Source organism: Rhinatrema bivittatum, chromosome 14 (genome assembly GCF_901001135.1).
Source record: "Rhinatrema bivittatum chromosome 14, aRhiBiv1.1, whole genome shotgun sequence".
Taxonomy (NCBI): Eukaryota; Metazoa; Chordata; class Amphibia; order Gymnophiona; family Rhinatrematidae; genus Rhinatrema; species Rhinatrema bivittatum.
This window is the reverse complement of record NC_042628.1, coordinates 80457766-80477822: the sequence shown is the minus strand read 5'-3', so window position 1 is coordinate 80477822 and position 20057 is coordinate 80457766. Positions and strand designations below refer to the sequence as shown.

Here is a 20057-nt window from a genome sequence, read left to right as displayed (position 1 = left end):
CTGTTTGACTCTCCCTACCCTCTCCTTGCCCAGCTACCCCGACCTCCTATTTCTCATCCTTTCCTGCTCAGCAGCCCCCACAGTCCCTCTCCCTTCTACTTCTGTCTGCCAAGAATTTCCAACCTCCTTTCCCCCACCCTCCACAAGGTGAAGAGCTCAGCAGCAGCTTCACTCCCAGACTCAGCAGGGGAAGATAAATTTTGTGTCCCATCAGGGCCCAGAACAGCAGGAGCTGGCAATGTCTCGCTCTGATCTGGGTGAAGAAGGAAACAGCCTCCCACTGGGCCAGAAAGAGGAGAAGGAAGTGAGAGGAGTCTCCCATCAGGCCCAATGTAAGAGAAGTCAACCACCTCCCACCCGGGCTGATAAGGAGGCAACAATCTGCTGGCCTTGCGACACCTCCCCGGGCCTCGCGACACACCTGTTGAGAAACACTGGTCTAGAGTCATGGCTGCGGAGGGCCTTGGAGCATGGGGAATGCCGCAATTTATGCTGCATTGTGTGCTACTTCAGTAGCCATCTTGCACCATGGGAGGAATGAGTTGGAGGTCCGGATTGCCTCTCTCCGTCCCCCTTTGAGCCTGGTCCCGATGTCTATTATATAGCTGGGCCTAAGTCTACCTAAGTGATGGTAGGCATTTGTCAGGTCCTCTTTTGAGGCAGAAGTAACAAGGGGGGTCTGTTCAGGAGTTACCTATATACTAAATGCAAAAGGGAGAGCAGCGTAGCGAGATTCCTTGGTAATAACAGCAGTTCCAAGCTAAATGATCTATCTAGTTGACTTAATAAGTTATTTATGGTAGTAGGCTCTTCCTATCCCTTTGATTAAGGGTAGTATCTGCTGCTCCGTGCAAGTTATCCTTGTCTTCTGTTAAGAGTAGGAGCTGCTACTCCATGCAGGTTAATCCCATGACTTCTGTTCAAGATAGTGATTGCCGCACCAGGCAGGATTCCCACAGTTGTTATGGGAAGGATAGAAACTGCCACAGTGGATGGATTATGCAATTGCCTGCTGTGGAATTAGGAATTGGGCATATTTATGGTGAAAGCCCATAGTGGAATTTAAGTGCCTGCAGATTGTGAATCTAGGTGTTGGCTACATGAGCTCAAATGCCCTACTGAGTCTGGTGCTTTTCTGCTGCAGAAATTTAATTCCCACTGGTTTCAAGATGTAGACTCTTATGAAGGATCAGTACATCCTCATTTAAAAATATATACCGTATATATATATATATATAAAATAAGTGTTGGGGCTTCTCCTCCATAAGCTGCCTCTTCCCCCTGAATGTGCCTTCTTGAGAATCCCTCTGGTAAGCAGATTTTGTCCCTGTACTGCCTTAATAGAGCTTTCTATCTGGTTGTAGTCCAGGAAGGAGAGAGGAATGGATCAGCCGATACCGGTCCTCAAAGACAATGCAAGGAGTTCTGGGGGGGGCTTAATTTTTTTCGTTCTTTTACAAGGTGAGCCTAGCTTTGAAAAGGTTAATGATGTGGGAATACGCTTCTCTTGCCTGAAGTGTGCTAGGTCACATGAAAGCTGGTTCTTCAGTCTAATCCAGTTGGTATATCAGCACCTCTTGATGTCTGAGGTACTAGGTTGCGGTTTTTTCCAGTTTCAGGCTCTGTCCCCTGAGAACCCTTGCAAGGGATTGTGTTGTGGCGAAAGGAAGAATTTTAGGTAGGCCCTACTTGAACAATGGGCTGATAAGACTGATGTCCTGCAAGAGAGTATGCAGGCTTCTCAACTTCTGACACTTGCAGACCTAGTTTGTTTTTTTTTCTGAGCTCAAGTTTTTATTTATTTATTTGCAATTTTTGTATACCGACATTCGTTAGGAAAACATCACATCTGTTTCCATGTAACATAACGTGGCCAACGGGGGCTTTACAATGAAACTGATAGGAGAACTGGGTAGAGGGGAAGAGGGGGGAAAACAAAGGAAATACTGTACAAATTGAATCGCCCCCCAAGCATACTACCGCTCTCCCCACTTCCTAACTCCCTTCCCTAATTTTTATTGTAAATAATTCAGCTGTATATAATGTTTCATTGCGTATATCTAGCCATTTTATTATGCTTTTTATGTTTTAATTTTTTTGTAGGATTTTATGTTAATACTTAATTATGAATGCATTAATGTAACCCACCCCGAACATTACAGCTCAGAACCAGGGGTTCCTTTCTGAGCAGTGGCTCCAGAAGCTAATGGAGTCCATAAAGAATTGCAGAAAGTGATCTCTCTTTCACTGTAGATTTATCTTCAGTCTCTGGGATGTTAGGGCGATGATGCTGGACTTGGTTCCAGGAGTCAGGACGCTTCAGAAGGCTTGGTTCTCTTGGTGGTGGTTTTCAGCGTTACCTTTCCCAGGATGGCTAGCCAGAGATTTCATTAATGGCTGCAGTGCGAGCAGGTGGTCCGAAGGAAGGGTTTGGAGCCATGCGCCTGCACAGTGGTAACTGAAAAGGAGAATCTAAATACCTCATTTCCAGGAGCTTGGGGCCAGAGCTCTCCTGAAAGGACAAGCTGGTCCATCATTCATGTGACAGCGGGAGCATTTGGAAACATTTCCACAGTTGTTCGGTTGGGTGGTATAAGGGATGATGGATAAGATCAGAAAGGTAGCTGGCATAAAGCTCCAAAATGTATTTAGAGTCAGCAGGTGTCTCTAAAGATGATTGTTTGCTGTGAGCATTTCAGTAGCTGCAGACTTGGTCGATGGCTCATGTCTCTATCTACCAATCATTACAATGTTTTACTTCTCGTTAAACTGTTTATCTTTCCTCTAACTCTAATCCCAGTTAGAATGACCCCGTTTTATTGTAACTTTTTTCTTCCATGCACTTGTTTTACCTTTTAATGTATACTCTTATGTTATTAGTTATTTACGTTATAATGTATTTCTCACCCCTTGTTTTATGTAAACCGACATGATACGAACTCCGTGAATGCCGGTATAGAAAAAAATACAAATAAATAAATAAATAAATAAAAATAAATGTAGTAGGAATGGGCAGCATTGAGACCATTTATTTCATTCGCCATGCTATGGGCATGGAGCAATGGTATCTGTCAAATGTGTCCTTTGTTCTGTTCCTTGTGGATGAAGTCAGCCAGGGCTGGGTTTGGTGGCGAGCAGTGTGGGGGCAGCTGAAGAGATCCTCACTAGGCCGACATAGGTGCTCTAGTGCAAAATTGGCCACAGGAGGAAGAGTACAGTTTTCCTTTGTGACTTATGTTTCCCAGGGAATTTCAAAAAATAGTGGGCCATTCAGACCTGGTTCTTCTGGTAGACTCAATCTGACCTTGAGCCATGGTATATGGATCTCTGGCATTGGTTAAGGGGTAGTCCTTTTTGTCTCTCAGGGCAAGAAGGTTTGTTTCTCAGGTATCCATATGTCATGAGACTTCGGATCCTTTTTTTTCTTATGGTATGGCCCTTGAAAGGGCATGCTCAGGGAAGAGTGTTTGTTCCATGACTGTAGTGGCCATGCTTGAAGGTGTGGAACCTTCTCCGTTCATGTTTGCCTATGTATCTGGCAAGCATATGCGATTTGGTGCTTGGAGTGGCAGTACGTTCTGAGTCAAGCCTCGGTACTTCTAATATTGGATTTTCTACAGGCTGATCAGGCTACAGTGCTGCCTCCTGGCTCTTGATGCACTGAAAATGCACATGACTGCTTTGTCTTACTGTGGAGATTGCAATTGGGATTAGCTCCAATTCTTTTCCTTCTTCAGTTTCATATAGTGCCTTCCTTTTTTTGTTCGACTTGGCATTTCATCAGCATCAGTCATTTTTCTTTGACTTTGTCGGTCAAGTGACAAACTGCAACAGTGGGTGCATCTTTGGTCTTTTACTACGCCTTAAGAGTAGCACTGTCCTTCCGGGATAGGTTCATCCCTATTGTCTCTGGGGTGGCATGAAGAAAGGCAAGGCAGCTATTCATGTTTACTAATGAGGATGGTGGGGAGGTACCAGTTCCAGAGATGGTTTTCAGGGATGATGAGTCAGACGAACTGAACGAAATCACTGTGAACCTGGAAGATGTAGTAGGCCAGATTGACAAACTAAAGAGTAGCAAATCACCTGGACCAGATGGTATGCATCCTAGGGTACTGAAGGAACTCAAAATGAAATTTCTGATCTATTAGTTAAAATTTGTAACCTATCATTAAAATCATCCATTGTACCTGAAGACTGGAGGGTGGCCAATGTAACCCCCAATATTTAAAAAAGGCTCCAGGGGCGATCCAGGTAACTATAGACCAATGAGCCTGACTTCAGTGCCGGGAAAAATAGTGGAAACTATTCTCAAGATCAAAATCATAGAGCATCTAGAAAGACATCATTTAATGGAACACAGTCAACATGGATTTACCCAAGGGAAGTCTTGCCTAACAAATCTGCTTCATTTTTTTGAAGGGGTTAATAAACATGTGGATAAAGGTGAGCCGGTAGATGCAGTGTATTTGGATTTTCAGAAGGTGTTTGACAAAGTCCCTGATTAGAGGCTTCTAAGAAAACTAAAAAGTCATGGGATAGGAGGCGATGTCCTTTCGTGGATTACAAACTGGTTAAAAGACAGGAAACAGAGAGTAGGATTAAATGGTCAATTTTCTCAGTGGAAAAGGGTAAACAGTGGAGTGCCTCAGGGATCTGTACTTGGACCGGTGCTTTTCAATATATATATAAATGATCTGGAAAGGAATATGACGAGTGAGGTTATCAAATTTGCGGATGATATAAAATTATTCAGAGTAGTTAAATCACAAGCGGATTGTGATACATTACAGGAGGACCTTGCAAGACTGGAAGATTAGGCATCCAAATGGCAGATGAAATTTAATGTGGACAAGTGCAAGGTGTTGCATATAGGGAAAAATAACCCTTGCTGAAGTTACAGATCTAGGCATCATAGTGGATAATACTTTAAAATCGTCGGCTCAGTGTGCTGCAGCAGTCAAAAAAGCAAACAGAATGTTAGGAATTATTATGAAGGGAATGGTGAATAAAACGGAAAATGTCATAATGCCTCTGTATCGCTCCATGGTGAGTCCGCACCTTGAATACTGTGTACAATTCTGGTCGCCGCATCTCAAAAAAGATATAGTTGCAATGGAGAAGGTACAGAGAAGGGCAACAAAAATGATAAAGGGGATGGAACAGCTCCCCTATGAGGAAAGGCTGAAGAGGTTAGGGCTGTTCAGCTTGGAGAAGAGACGGCTGAGGGGGGATATGATAGAGGTCTTTAAGATCATGAGAGGTCTTGAACGAGTAAATGTGAATCTATTATTTACACTTTCGAATAATAGAAGGACTAGGGGGCATTCCATGAAGTTAGCAAGTAGCACATTTAAGACTAATCGGAAAAAATTATTTTTCACTTAGCGCACAATAAAGCTCTGGAATTTGTTGCCAGAGGATGTGGTTAGTGCAGTTAGTGTAGCTGGGTTCAAAAAAGGTTTGGATAAGTTCTTGGAGGAGAAGTCCATTAATGGCTATTAATCAAGTTTACTTAGGGAATAGCCACTGCTATTAATTGCATCAGTAGTATGGGATCTTCTTGGTGTTTGGGTACTTGCCAGGTTCTTGTGGCCTGGTTTGGCCTCTGTTGGAAACAGGATGCTGGGCTTGATGGACCCTTGGTCTGACCCAGCATGGCAAGTTCTTATGTAACATTGGTGCAGCAGTTTCAGGAAGTGATTGCGGCTGTCTGTGTGGTTTCTGAGGTGCCATTACTAAACCAGAATAAGACTCAATCTAGACGTTCTCAGGCAGTGTCATCCTTGCTGTTGCAATTGGTTTGCCTGCTGGTGTTCCATAGCCAACTGGATTATAGAGATGGTTGCAGATGCCTACAGCAGAGCTTCTCAGCCACCGTGCCATGGCACATGGGTACGCTGCAGCAATATCCCTACTGTGCTGCGGTGGTCTCCCTCCTCCCCCCCCCTTTTGCACTATAGCCTGTAACTTTTGATCCTCCAGCTTATCTTACTTGTGATAATCCACCAGCCAAATACTTTTTTCCACCGCAGCAGCTTGCCTTCCAATAGGCACCTGGTGCACATGCAACGCAGCCTTGTTTGCTGCAAGCAGTGTTCCCTCTAAACTGCGAGCCCTTGCATAACTTCTCTCATGGGCATGGATAGCTGTGGTGGAGCAAGTGAAAGATGACAGGCTTGATTGCAGGCTGCTGCTGAAGATGAAATTTGAAAACAAAAAGAGAGACCTGGCCACAGGCCGCCATTGGGCCAAAATAAAATAAGACACGTCCCACTGACGGCTGCCACTGGAGCCCAGGCAGGCAGGGCCGATATGAAAAAAAGAGATCCCGCTGCAGGCCACTGGTGGAGTCCAAGCTGGCAGGACCGAAATGAAAAACAAAACCGAGATTCTGTTGACGGCGCCGCCAGAGCCCAGGCCAGTAGGTAAAAAAGAGAAAGATCCCGCTTCACGCACACTTCTGAGTGAGAGAGCGAGATTGTGAGCCTGCTTGTTTAAGTGCCTCTGAAAAGCCTGTGTTTGTGTGCCTGTGTGAGCGTGGGTGCCTATGAAAGCCTATGTGTCACAGACAGGCTCTCAAAAGCACACATGAGTGCTGGGCAAGACCCAAGAGAGGGTGTGCATGGAGCCAGTAAAAGATACAGGAACAGAGGAGAAAAGAGGCGGAGTCACAGTGGGGAAAGGCGGGCACAGAGAAAAGGGGAAGGGAAGGAGCAAAGGAGGAAAGAGACGGGGTATGGAAGGAAGTCACAGGGAAGGGGAGAGACAATGGGAGCATGAGGGAAGGAGGGAGACGGGGAAGAAAAGGAAGAGACGGAAGAGGCACAAAAGAGACGGGGACACGAGATAAAGAGGAAGGCACTGGGGAGACAGGAGGGAAGAAGGAGGGAGAGAAAGACGAGCATGGGGAGGGAGGGGACTAGAGACAGGAGGGCAGCACAAGAAAAAGCACAGAGGAGGGGGAGGGCATATTGAGAGAGGTGGCACAAGGGAGACAGATGAAAGGTTGGGAAGGTTTTAAGGAAAGGGAGAGCAAGCCATCTATTTCTGAGAGAGGAGGCTGTGATTTTGGGAGTGTGTATGTGTTGTATGAGAGAGGAGACTGTGTTTGGAAATATGCGTGTGTGTATGAGAGAGGAGACTTTGGGAGTGTGTGTGTGTTTGTGAAAGGGAGGCAGTGTGTTTATGGGGAAGTATAAAGGTGGGTGTGTTTAGAAAGGCTTTAGCTGTAATAGAGAGCAAACCTGCTTGAGAGAGAGGCTGACGTGTTTGAGGATAGTTGAACTAACATTTTATAAAACAAAGTATATTGAGGGGGGGGGGGTGTGCTTGAAAGCCAAGTACTGAATGAATGGACAACTGCGAGTAGTCTGTAAACCCCCCCCCCCCTCCCAAAGCATGTAGATTAGAGGGGTGGCCAGTTATGGTCTATAGAAAAGTTGGCCACCATAGCCTAGGGGGCAGGGTGATAACTCAGCTGCACATGCTCAGTAGGGCATATTCGAGAGTTCTAGAATCTTTGATATGAAAGTTCTGTGCCGGGCTCCATCTGATGATGTCGCCCATTCCTCTAGAATAGGCAGGCTAGTGCCCAATCCCTTCCAGTGCTGCTTTTCGGTATTTCAGGATGGGCATGGAAGTGGATTCCTCGGATGTTGGTAATTTTGAGGGATATTAATTCCATTCTTTAGTTTTCTTGCTTATATATAAAGAAAAAAGTGAGAGAAGACGCATTACTGAAGGACTGTTGCCCACAGTTTAGCTTTTGTAGAATTTACTGCAGGCTGATGTCGGTGCAGAGGTCTGTGAAGGGTGCGACAGCAAGCTCTTGATCTCCGTATCTATCTGCTGGTAGGAGGGCATAAACAACATGTGTGGACTAACCTGACCTTTTTAGAAGAAAGGAAATTATCTGAGTAAGAGTTTCAACCTACATTGTACCGTATACTTTCTCTGGTGTTCCTGCTTTTTTTGGCATGGTCAAACGATTTTTCTGAAATCTGTTCTTTGCCCCTAAGCAGAGCTGGCTCTAGGGTGAATAGTCCAGCAACTAAACTTGTTGATGATGCCCCCCATACAATATACCCATTACCTTCCCTCCCTCCCAAAATTCTTTCTACCCCCTCCTGGCATTATTCCCCTTCCCCCGCCATCCATTCTCTCCCCTTTTCTCCAGCCATTCTCCTTTCTTTCTTTTCTTCCTTCCTTCCTTAATGCACTTTTTCCCTCTTCTCCCTCCTACCATTCATTCACTCTCTCTCTCCCCCTCAGCATTCTCTTTTCTTCCCTTCCCTCCAGCCATTATCTCCTGCTCTCTCTCTCTCCAAGCATTCCCTCCCTCCTTTCTTCATCTCTTTCCAACATTCTCTCCTCCCTCCAGCCATTCTTCCTCTTCTCCATGGCTCGCGCTCCTTCTACTCTGGATCAAGGGTTGCTTTAGCCACTTATTGGACTCTGAGAAGATTTATTTGGACGGGCACCCTTTTATTTTCTCCAGATTGACCCCTTACAACCCCATCTCATACTATTCACTCATTCGCTAGATCAATCTAGCACTCCTCACCCAATCACTGAGTCTTCTTACCTCAGGTCCCTTCTAATCTCCCCCATCCATCCCCAAGTCCAGCTCTATCCCTCCCACTCCCAAATCTCTGAAGCCCTGCAGTCCCCCATCTTCCCCACAATCCAAATATTGTTTTATCTCTTCTCAGTCACTACTATCCCCGCTCTTCTCTTACCTCCCTCCCACCAAGAACTATAAATAAATCTCGTCCAGTCCTACTTATAAGCAAAAAAACAAAACAAAACAAAACAAAATCCCCCAAACAGATAGCAGTGTATTTTAAAAGAATTTTCACTTTCATATGCGGATTTCTTTTAAAGAATGTAGCTCGTTTGGAAAACAGAAATGATTCTGAGATCAGTATTCATAAGAACATAAGATATGCCACACTGGGTGTTTATTTTATTTTTTTATTTATTTTAAAGTTTTTTTATACTGACATTCAGATAGATACAAGGAACAGTTTTAACAACCATATATGAGATTTACATGGAAAATATAAAAATATGAAAAATACATTGAACATTGTGTAACACTAACGAGAGCATAACATTGTGGCACGTAAATGGAGCTTGGATAACCATAATGTGGATATAAAGAAAGGGGTAGGTGATATTTCAAGACCATGCGTCAGGTTGTAACAGACTGAACTACTGTTTCCAACTGTGGCCAATCCATGTCACAAGTACCTGGCAAGTACCCAAACATTAAATAAATCATGAGCTACTATTGCTTATTAATTAACAGCAGTTTATGGATTTTTCCTCCAGGAACTTATTCAAACCTTTTTTAAACCCAGTTACACTAACCTCTGTAACCATATCCTCTGGCAATGAATACCAGAGCTTAAGTATGCGCTGAGTGAACAAGAATTTTCTTCCATTTGTTTTAAATGACTTCTGGAGAAAGCCTTTCTAAACCCAGATTTAAATATTTTCCCTGCTCCCTGGTTAAATCTTGTATGGGCAGATTGTTTCTTGGACAGAAATTACCCACAGTAAAAAAAAAGATGGCACACGGTTGTTCCTAGGCCACAGTTTCACTTTAAGAACATAAGAAAATGCCATACTGGGTCAGACCAAGGGTCCATCAAGCCCAGCATCCTGTTTCCAACAGTGGCCAATCCAGGCCATAAGAACCTGGCAAGTACCCAAAAACTAAGTCTATTCCATGTAACCATTGCTAATGGCAGTGGCTATTCTCTAAGTGAACTTAATAGCAGGTAATGGACTTCTTCTCCAAGAACTTATCCAATCCTTTTTTAAACACAGCTATACTAACTGCACAAACCACATTCTCTGGCAACAAATTCCAGAGTTTAATTGTGCATTGAGTAAAAAAGAACTTTCTCCGATTAGTTTTAAATGTGCCCCATGCTAACTTCATGGAGTGTCCCCTAGTCCTTTCTACTATCTGAAAGGAGTAAATATCCGATTCACATCTACCCGTTCTAGACCTCTCATGATTTTAAACACCTCTATCATATCCCCCCTCAGTCGTCTCTTCTCCAAGCTGAAAAGTCCTAACCTCTTTAGTCTTTCCTCATAGGGGAGTTGTTCATTCCCCTTATCATTTTGGTAGCCCTTCTCTGTACCTTCTCATCGCAATTATATCTTTTTTGAGATGCGGCGACCAGAATTGTACACAGTATTCAAGGTGCAGGTCTCACCATGGAGCGATACAGAGGCAATTATGACATTTTCCGTTTTATTCATCATTCCTTTTCTAATAATTCCCAACATTCTGTTTGCTTTTTTGACTGCCCGCAGCACACTGAACCGACGATTTCAATGTGTTATCCACTATGACACCTAGATCTCTTTCTTGGGTTTGTAGCACCTAATATGGAACCCAACATCGTGTAATTATAGCATGGGTTATTTTTCCCTATATGCATCACCTTGCACTTATCCACATTAAATTTCATCTGCCATTTGGATGCCCAATTTTCCAGTCTCACAAGGTCTTCCTGCACATTTATCACAATCTGCTTGTGATTTAACTACTCTGAACAATTTTGTGTCATCTGCAAATTGATTATCTCACTCGTCGTATTTCTTTCCAGATCATTTATAAATATATTGAACAGTAAGGGTCCCAATACAGATCCCTGAGGCACTCCACTGTCCACTCCCTTCCACTGAGAAAATTGCCCATTTTAATCCTACTCTCTGTTTCCTGTCTTTAGCCAGTTTGCAATCACGAAAGGACATCGCCACCTATCCCATGACTTTTTACTTTTCCTAGAAGCCTCTCATGAGGAACTTTGTCAAACGCCTTCTGAAAATCCAAGTATACTATATCTACCGGTTCACCTTTATCCACATGTTTATTAACTCCTTCAAAAAGTGAAGCAGATTTGTGAGGCAAGACTTGCCCTGGGTAAAGCCATGCTGACTTTGTTCCATTAAACCATGTCTTTCTATATGTTCTGTGATTTTGATGTTTAGAACACTTTCCACTATTTTTCCTGGCACTGAAGTCAGGCTACCCGGTCTGTAGTTTCCCGGATCGCCCCTGGAGCCCTTTTTAAATATTGGGGTTACATTTGCTATCCTCCAGTCTTCAGGTACAATGGATGATTTTAATGATAAGTTACAAATTTTTACTAATAGGTCTGAAATTTCATTTTTAGTTCCTTCAGAACTCTGGGGTGTATACCATCCGGTCCAGGTGATTTACTACTCTTCAGTTTGTCAATCAGGCCTACCACATCTTCTAGGTTCACCGTGATTTGATTCAGTCCATCTGAATCATTACCCATGAAAACCTTCTCCATTACGGGTCCCTCCCCAACATCCTCTTAAGTAAACACCGAAGCAAAGAAATCATTTAATCTTTCCGCGATGGCCTTATCTTCTCTAAGTGCCCCTTTAACCCCTCGATCATCTAACGGTCCAACTGACTCCCTCACAGGCTTTCTGCTTCGGATATATTTTAAAAAGTTTTTACTGTGAGTTTTTGCCTCTACAGCCAACTTCTTTTCAAATTTTCTCTTAGCCTGTCTTATCGATGTCTTACATTTAACTTGCCAATGTTTATGCTTTGTCCTATTTTCTTCTGTTGGATCCTTCTTCCAATTTTTGAATGAAGATCTTTTGGCTAAAATAGCTTCTTTCACCTCCCCTTTTAACCATGCCGGTAATCGTTTTGCCTTCTTTCCACCTTTCTTAATGTGTGGAATACATCTGGACTGTGCTTCTAGAATGGTATTTTTTAACAATGACCACGCCTCTTGGACATTTTTTACTTTGTAGCTGCTCCTTTCAGTTTTTTTCTAACAATTTTTCTCATTTATCAAAGTTTCCCTTTTGAAAGTTTAGCACGAGAGCCTTGGATTTGCACACTGTTCCTTTTCCAGTCATTAAATCAAATTTGATCATATTATGATCACTATTGCCAAGCGGCCCCACCACCGTTACCTCTCTCACCAAGTCCTGTGCTCCACTGAGAATTAGATCTAAAATTGCTCCCTCTCTCGTCGGTTCCTGAACCAATTGCTCCATAAAGCTATCATTTATTCCATCCAGGAACGTTATCTCTCTAGCGTGACCCGATGATACATTTACCCAGTCTATATTGGGGTAATTGAAGTCTCCCATTATTACTGCACTACCAATTTGGTTAGCTTCCCTAATTTCTCTTAGCATTTCACTGTCCATCTCACCATCTTGACCAGGTGACGGTAGTATACACCCTATCACTGTAGTCTTCCCTGATACACAAGGGATTTCTACCCATAAAGATTCAATTTTGTATTTAGTCTCATACAGGATGTTTATCCTGTTGGACTCTATGCCATCCCGGACATAAAGCGCCACACCTCCTCCCGACTGCTCCTCTCTGTCATTGCGATTATAATTTTGTACCCCGATATAGCACTGTCCCATTGGTTATCCTCTTTCCACCATGTCTCTGAGATGCCAATTAAGTCTATGTCATCATTTACTGCTATACATTCTAATTCTCCCATCTTACTTCTTAGACTTCTGGCATTAGCATACAAACATTCAAAGTTTGTTTTTTGTTTGTATTTTTATTCTGCTTTTTAATTGATAGGGATAAGTTAGAATTTTTAGCTCAGGTGAGTTTTAGTTACAGGCACTTGGACTACTTTTCTTATTATTGGAACCTCACTGTCGGGATGCCCTAATTCTAATGCATCATTAGTATTCCTTTTAAGATACATCTCTCCGAACCATGCGCGCTGAGCGACTGTCGGCTTTCCCCTTTGTTCTAGTTTAAAAGCTGCTCTATCTCCTTTTTAAAGGTTAGCGCCAGCAGTCTGGTTCCACCCTGGTTAAGGTGGAGCCCATCCCTTCGGAAGAGACTCCCCCTTCCCCAAAAGGTTCCCCAGTTCCTAAACAAAACTGAATCCCCTCTTCCTTGCACCATCGTCTCATCCACGCATTGAGACTCCGGAGCTCTGCCTGCCTCTGGTGACCTGCGCTCTGCCCATGTAAATAGTAGGGATGTGCAATTGTTGGGCCATTCGTTTCATTTGTTCTGGCCATGTGTGTGTATCTCCCAATCGGAAGGGACATGCGATAGAGAGGAGGGGCATAGATAATAATGACTTGCCTAAAGGAGGGGGGGGGGGGGTATAGGTAAAGATGAGAGGCAGTGAGAAGCTGCAGAGTAAAGGTTCTTATAAGTTAGTAAGAGGAGCTTGAACTGTATGAGGAAATGGCTAGGAAGCCAATGAAGTGACTTTGAGAAATGGGTGTTATGGGTGTAGTTACTTTGGCATGTGTCATGCAGCTGAATTCTGGATAGATTGTACTGGAGAGAGATTGTCTAATTGGGAGGTGATGAGCAAATGGATAAGGGTTTTGATAGTGTGTTCAGAAAGGAAAAGATGGATTTTGGTGAGGTTTCAGAGAAAGAAATACAAGCAAATAATACAAAATAAATATTTTCTAGCATGTAGCCGGATGCACTCAAGACCAGTGGGTTATGTGCTCTTCTGCTAGGAGATGGGAGACTGAGTCAGATTTAAAAGCTGACGTCACCCTAGCTATACCCCTGCAGAGACCTCAGCTCTTCTGTATTTCTCAGTCTCCTAGCAGATGCGGACACTATCCCACGCAATAGCACAGTGTTAGGAAACTACAGCAAGAAGACAAAATTTACCTTAAGATGAGCCCCGCTCTCCTGCGGTGATACCTAAGGGTTCCTCCCCCAGTTGAGAATTCCTGAAGTGACTTCAATATCCCTCAGAGGTGAGCCTTGATCCGGTAGCTGGTAACCCCGGAGTGGACTTAGCCCCTAGAGCGGCTGAAAGGCAGCGGGTGCTGACAGAGACCCAGACACCTCAGATGATGGTGACTCCCTGGAAGAAGGAGAAATCCCTCCAGGCCTGGAACCATACAGAACCATGCTTCGCTTCTTCCACAGAGATGAATTACCAGCCCTTGTTTCCCAGACTCTGAAGACTCTGGGTATTCCAGGCACGGACCCTATGGCGGAACCAAAGAAGAACCCCATCTTGGTGTCCCTTCGTAAAGCCTCATGCTACTTCCCAATGATGGAAGCTATCCAGGAACTGATTGACCTGGAATGGGATGCCCTGGAAGCCAGCTTTAAAGGAGGTTTGGCCTTGGAAGCCTCGTACCCTCTGGAACCAGCGACCAAGGAACGGCCATGGTCTGTGCCGTCTCAAAGCGAACAACCATTCCCATTGAGGAAGGTGCCGCATTGAAGGATACTCAGGATAGACAATTAGAATCCATCCTTAAGTAGGCCTTCGCAGCAACAGCAATGACACTGCAGATTGCTTACTGCTGCGCACTGGTGGCACGTTCCTGTTTGCTCCTCTCAAGAGAGGCAAACAACTCCAGGAACGTATACCTGTGAATCATCTAAACCTGCAGCAGTCTTTCTGACTGACGCAAGCTCAGATCTAGTACGTACCTCAGCCAGAGTAGCAGCCTCGATAGTGGCGGCCAGAAGACAGTTATGGTTGTGGAATTGGTCTGCGGACACGACCTCTAAAGCAAATCTCACAAGGATGCCCTTTAAAGGATCTCTCTTATTCGGAAGTGAATTGGAGAAGTTAGCCAGCAAGTGGGGCGAATCTCCAGTGCCTCGGCTACCGGAGGACAGGGGTAAAAGATCGCAGCGCCTCTCTCCCAGAAGAACTAGGGGCAGAGGCTCTCAACGCTTTCGCCCTACAGGAACTCGCAGTTCCCGGCACCTCATCCCTTAGGAAGGTCTCAGCCCTTTCAGAGCCGACAAACCAAGAGAGGAACAGGCCAGGGGGGAGGCTCCGGCCATACTCCCCAATGAGAATGGGATGACCCATCTACAGGAAGAGGAAATAAGGGGTCGACTTTCCCTCTTCTATCAACGATGGGTTGAGATCACGTCAGACGAATGGATACTAAACATCATTCGCGAAGGTTACTCTCTGGAGTTCCGCAGCATCCCTCATGACAAATTTGTGATGTCACCCTGCCACTCCTACACCAAGGGACTGGCAGTGGAAGCCACTTTGACAAGGCTACTCAGTCTGAAGGCAATAACTCCAGTTCCTACGCCCCAACAAAATACGGGGCGTTATTTCATCTAATTTATTGTCCCCAAGAAAGAAGGATCATTCCAACCCATCTTGGACCTCAAGAACATCAACCGTCATCTGCGGATACTACACTTCCTCACGGAGACTCTTCGCTCCGTAATAATGGCAGTACAACTAGGAGAGTTCCTAACCTCACTGGACCTCTCCGAAGCCTACCTTCACATTCCAGGCCATCAAGATCAACAGCGTTTTCTACGCTTTGCGATACTGGATCACCATTACCAGTTCCGAGCTCTATCCTTCGGCCTATCAAAATTATGGTGGTCGTGGAGGCAACACTGAGGAAGGAAGGGATCTTGGTAGACCCTTACTTGGATGACTGGCTGATTAGGGCAAAGTCTTTGGAAGAGAACTGGCAGGTGACCAGCAGAGTCAAGAACCTACTGCAGGAACTTGGTTGGGTCGTGAACACAGTCAAGAGCAGTCTGTAACCCTTTCTAGATTACCTGGGGGCCTGTTTCGACACCAAACAAAACAGTCTTCCTCCCTCCCGAGGAGAAGGAAGCTGATGGAACAATTACGATGATTGATGACCAATGCACGCCGCAAGGTATGGGACTATCTTCAAGTCCTTGGGCTCATGGCATCAACCCTGGAGGTCGTTCCGTGGGCAAGGGCTCACATGCGACCACTCCAGTGCTCCTTATTGTCACGCTGGAACCCACTGTCCCAGGGCTACTCAATTCGCCTCCAGCTTCCAGCAGAGGTATGTTCTCAGCTTCAGTGGTGGCTACAGGAAGACCACCTAAGCCGAGGAGTAAGCCTATCCCCACCGAACTGGATCGTGCTCACCACGGATGTGAGCCTACGAGGGTGGGGAGCCCACTGTCAGGAACTGATGGCCCAGGGACAATGGAGCAAGGAAGAGGCGGGATGGAACATAAACCGCCTGGAAGCTCGAGCAGTCAGACTAGCGTGTCTGCAATTCAGCCACAGACTCCGAGGCAAAGCGATTTGAGTAATGTTGGACAACGCTACAATGGTTGCCTACATCAACCGCCAGGGAAGAACCAGGAACAGCAGATATCTGGAGATAGACCTTCTCATGGCATGGGCGGAGGTAAAACTACAAGAGATCTCTGCCTCCCACATCGCAGGAAAAGACGTCTCAGCAGACTTCCTCAGCAGAGAGCCTGGACCCGGGGGAATGGACGCTGTCGACCACAGCCTTCCAACTGATAGTAAATTGCTGGGGCCTCCCAGCCATGGACCTACTGGCCACCTCTCTCTTAGCGCCCAAGTCCCCAGGTTTTTCAGCCACAGACGAGAGCCACACTCCCAAGGGATCGACGCTCTCGTCCAGACCTGGCCAGAGGAAGACTTACTGTATGCCTGTATTGATGGAAAAGCCATCCCATTTACTTTGCAGACAAAGGAGAGGATACCTGGCAAGATGCTGGATATCCTTCAGTAGTGTTGATGAGGTTATTAGCTATTACCCCCGATACAAAAACAAAATGTGTGCCCGATGCAGGCGTTAATTCTTGAGAAGCCCTGAAAGTTTACAGAAAAGCAGTTCCTCTGACTTACGGGTCAATTTTAAAACACCAGCGCATGCAAATACTGGGAGATTCGTGCGGGCGCCAAGCGCATTTTCAAAGCATCCTGGCCACACATGTATCCTCCGATACGCGGGAAGATCCGGGTTTTGGAAAAGGGCTGGGGTCTGTGCTGGGCAGGGGCCGTCCCAGTGAAGCGCAGAACTTACTGCCGCTCATGAGAGCAGGTAAATGCTAAAATAAAAATAGGTTAGTTGGGACAGAGAGGGGGAAAAGGGAGGACGGTCAGCTAGGGGGGTGAGGGAAGTTTCCTCCCAGTCCGCTCCTTGTGTGTGCGAGTCGCCACCCCCTCCCCGCACATGCGTGTGCCGATATAAAATCAGGCACGTGTGTGCGCGATGACGCACGAATGTTATAAAATCGGAGCATCCATGTGCGCATGCCGGGAACTTCTTACACGACGCCCATGCACCCCTTTCATGCATGGCAGTAGTAAGTTGGAAGTACTGAAAAAAGAAGAACTGATTTAAAAAAAACAAAAGGCGCAGGGGATCAGGTTTGGAAAATGGACACTCAATTAACCAGCATCCTTTTTCCTAACCCATGGCTGTGCACAGGTCAGGAAAACGGGCGCCCAATGCTGAGAAGGCGCTAGGGACGCAATATTTTCCCTAGCGCCTCCTTTTTACTGCGGTGCCCGGGAGAGGTGCTGAGTCAGGAGCGCCCGTTTAACACGTGCCAGGATATTGCAGCATCCTGTTTGAGATGTAAACTAATGAGGTGTGTGTGCCTGGTCCCATTATAGGAATAAGCCATGAATATAATAAAGCATTCCTGTATCCACGTGCCTGTAGTTGTTACACAGTAGTATGGACCCTGCCCTGTTCCTCAGTGCAAATGTAATCCTCTGAGATTTATTTAACTTCTCCAACGCCATAAGAACAAACGTCTTCCGTTTCTCCATCAGAAAACATTCCTGGGCTGCTTTGCACTGATTGTGCAGGCAGAGGCAGCCAAGAGTGGAGAGGATGCTTCTGACCATTTGTGATTGATTATATTTTCTCTTGCAGGCACATTCTCAGCAACAGATTCGACTCTGGGCCGGAGGGGACATTCCAGCACCCAGCAGTGAGAGCTATCCACAGGTCATACCTCACAAACCCATGCCCAGCCAGCCGCTGCATTTTCATGGCAACGATCAGCATCCCGCTCATCAGCTGTATCAGCCTGCGAATCGAGGCCACTACCACCGGCAGCTGCTGCCGCCTCCTTCCTCCCCGCAGATCCCGGAGTCCATGGAGCTGAGCCTTATCCACAGACTGCCCCGCTCTTCCTCGTCATTACATGTGCACCACCCCAGCCTGGACTGCACTCAGTTTGGCTCCTCTAACTTACATTTAGCTGGCTCGGCTTTTCGGACTAGAACAATGAGCAAACATGCTGGTGATACCGGGGTACCGCTTAGTTACCCCTACCCTAGCAACCCATCAACAACCATAGTGGGCACTCCCCACCTCCGGAACAGGACGGAAACAGAGGAGAACCCAATCCTAGGCATCTGCGTCCCTCAGGGCACAGCAGCCAGCTCTTGATGACTCTTTTAGGTTGAAATAAAGCCATACCAATGTTAGAAATACCACGCTGAGGGACTAACTGGCTGGGGAATATGACAAGGGGAGGGAAAATCTGGCTTTGATTTGCAAGCGTAAAAAATGTCTGTCTAGTTGTTAACTGTAAATGTAAATTGTTCTTTATTTATTAAAAATCACTACTAGGTGTGTAAGGCAAGGTGGTGTTCAGCCATTTCTCTGGCCCCGCTTTTCTTTGAAGGGGTGGGAGGAAGGGGATTTATATTTTATTTAAAGAAAGAAAGAAAGAAATGTGCTTTTCTGACACTGGTTAAAGCAAGAACTCATAACTTCAAACCTTTCCAATGCTTCCACTTCTCTATCATCCCTCACCAATGTTCCCAGCGGGGAGAGATGAGAGGAGCCCGGCTTAACCCCAGTGCTGACCAGAAGTGTTTGCAATGAAAATCAAGACATGGACACCAGAGACTCTGAGTTCGGCTGAACTTCACTCTCACAACTGGAATTGCTGCTAAACCTCTGGAATGATCTGCTTTTACTCTCTAAAGGTTCCCCGTCTTTTATTTATAACTTAACTGTTAAAAAGCAAAACCCCACAAACCGGAGTGTTTTTAACATGCATCAGGAAGCTTTTTAAGAGCCAATTTAATTTAAACCTGCTTTTGTTTGACAGAATAATGCTGCAGAAACTCCGTAGCGATTGCTTTCAAATGTCTTTAGACTGAATTTTACTGCTCTTTGTTTACTGCATCTGTATGTAGACCTTACAGCAATGTTTAAGTGTGGAAAGGTTCCTTAAAAGAAATTGTTGTTTGAAAAAGCAGACCTCCACCCAACATAACATCCCAACTTGTTTTCAGATGGTGATTTTCGACTGCAGCCCTCTTCGAGGAGCGGTGGAAATAAATAACGGTCCCTTTCAGAATTATCCATGCAAAAGTGCAAGGCATTTTGTAAAATATTTTTAAAGATTCTTAGATTGAAATGGTGGAGAGAATTTATTTTTCTGTGGGTAGGATGGAAACTTCATTTTACTGCACCAAATGTTACCTGAGGTCTCTTTGAATTCTCAGAGTTTCTTAGGGCTTTGGCTGGTAAATCCTGGACCCTGGGTGTGCCAGAGAAGGGGTAGGGTTTGGCTTTGAAAATCTGATTATTACACGGACATAAACTGCTCCAGAGCTTCATAGCATCTGCCTGATTGTGTCTGTAAGGTAAAGAGATTTTCTAAGGCTGCCGCAGCAATGCTGTGAGCTGTTTTGGAAACTGTTAGGGGGAAAGCAGAACATGATTTACATGCTGAAAGTTGTGTTTACATCTGCTTCTCAGTTTTATTGATTTCAGGCTCCAGTCTCAATTCACAAATGCCTTCTCTCCTCTGAACCTTTTCCATGTAACCCTGGCCATGGCTCTGTCATCCTTCCGTTCCTCCATGCTGTTTTCTTCTGCTTTTGTATACACAGAGTTTAATGATTGCTTAATTATGTAACTTTACCATAGTAAAGGAAATTTTCTGAAAGCCTCCAACACCATTTTTAAGTGTGTGCTGCTCAGTAGCTTTGCAGTTCTTTATGGGTCTCCGTGACTTGGAAGACATTTGGGTTCCCATCCTATTCAGACTAAAGCTTGGCGGATGGCGCTCGCATTAGATGAGAGAAGCCGCCTTCCAGCACTTCTGGCCGCCTCCCCCTTGCCACACCCAATGAAGTTTACTACTGTGAGGTGCCTCGCGCCCCTTTTGGTAACCTTGGTTAGGTTTTGAAGACGGTGGAACGTATTAGAATCGTGTGTTGGTCAAAATGAGCTCTTTCATCTCTACCCTG

General features: G+C 45.2%; 1 protein-coding gene across 2 annotated transcripts in view; it reads left to right on the top strand.

The window, feature by feature from the left end:
- LOC115075765 (dual specificity tyrosine-phosphorylation-regulated kinase 1B-like) overlaps nucleotides 1-19753 on the top strand; it is a 232770-nt gene extending 213017 nt beyond the window's left edge. For both annotated transcript variants that reach the window (XM_029576504.1, XM_029576503.1), the window contains one exon: nucleotides 17716-19753. In XM_029576504.1, the coding sequence (XP_029432364.1) occupies nucleotides 17716-18237 (522 nt within the window). In that variant the 3' untranslated portion in view covers nucleotides 18238-19753. The remainder of the gene's footprint in view (nucleotides 1-17715) is intronic.
- Nucleotides 19754-20057: the final 304 nt, after the last annotated feature.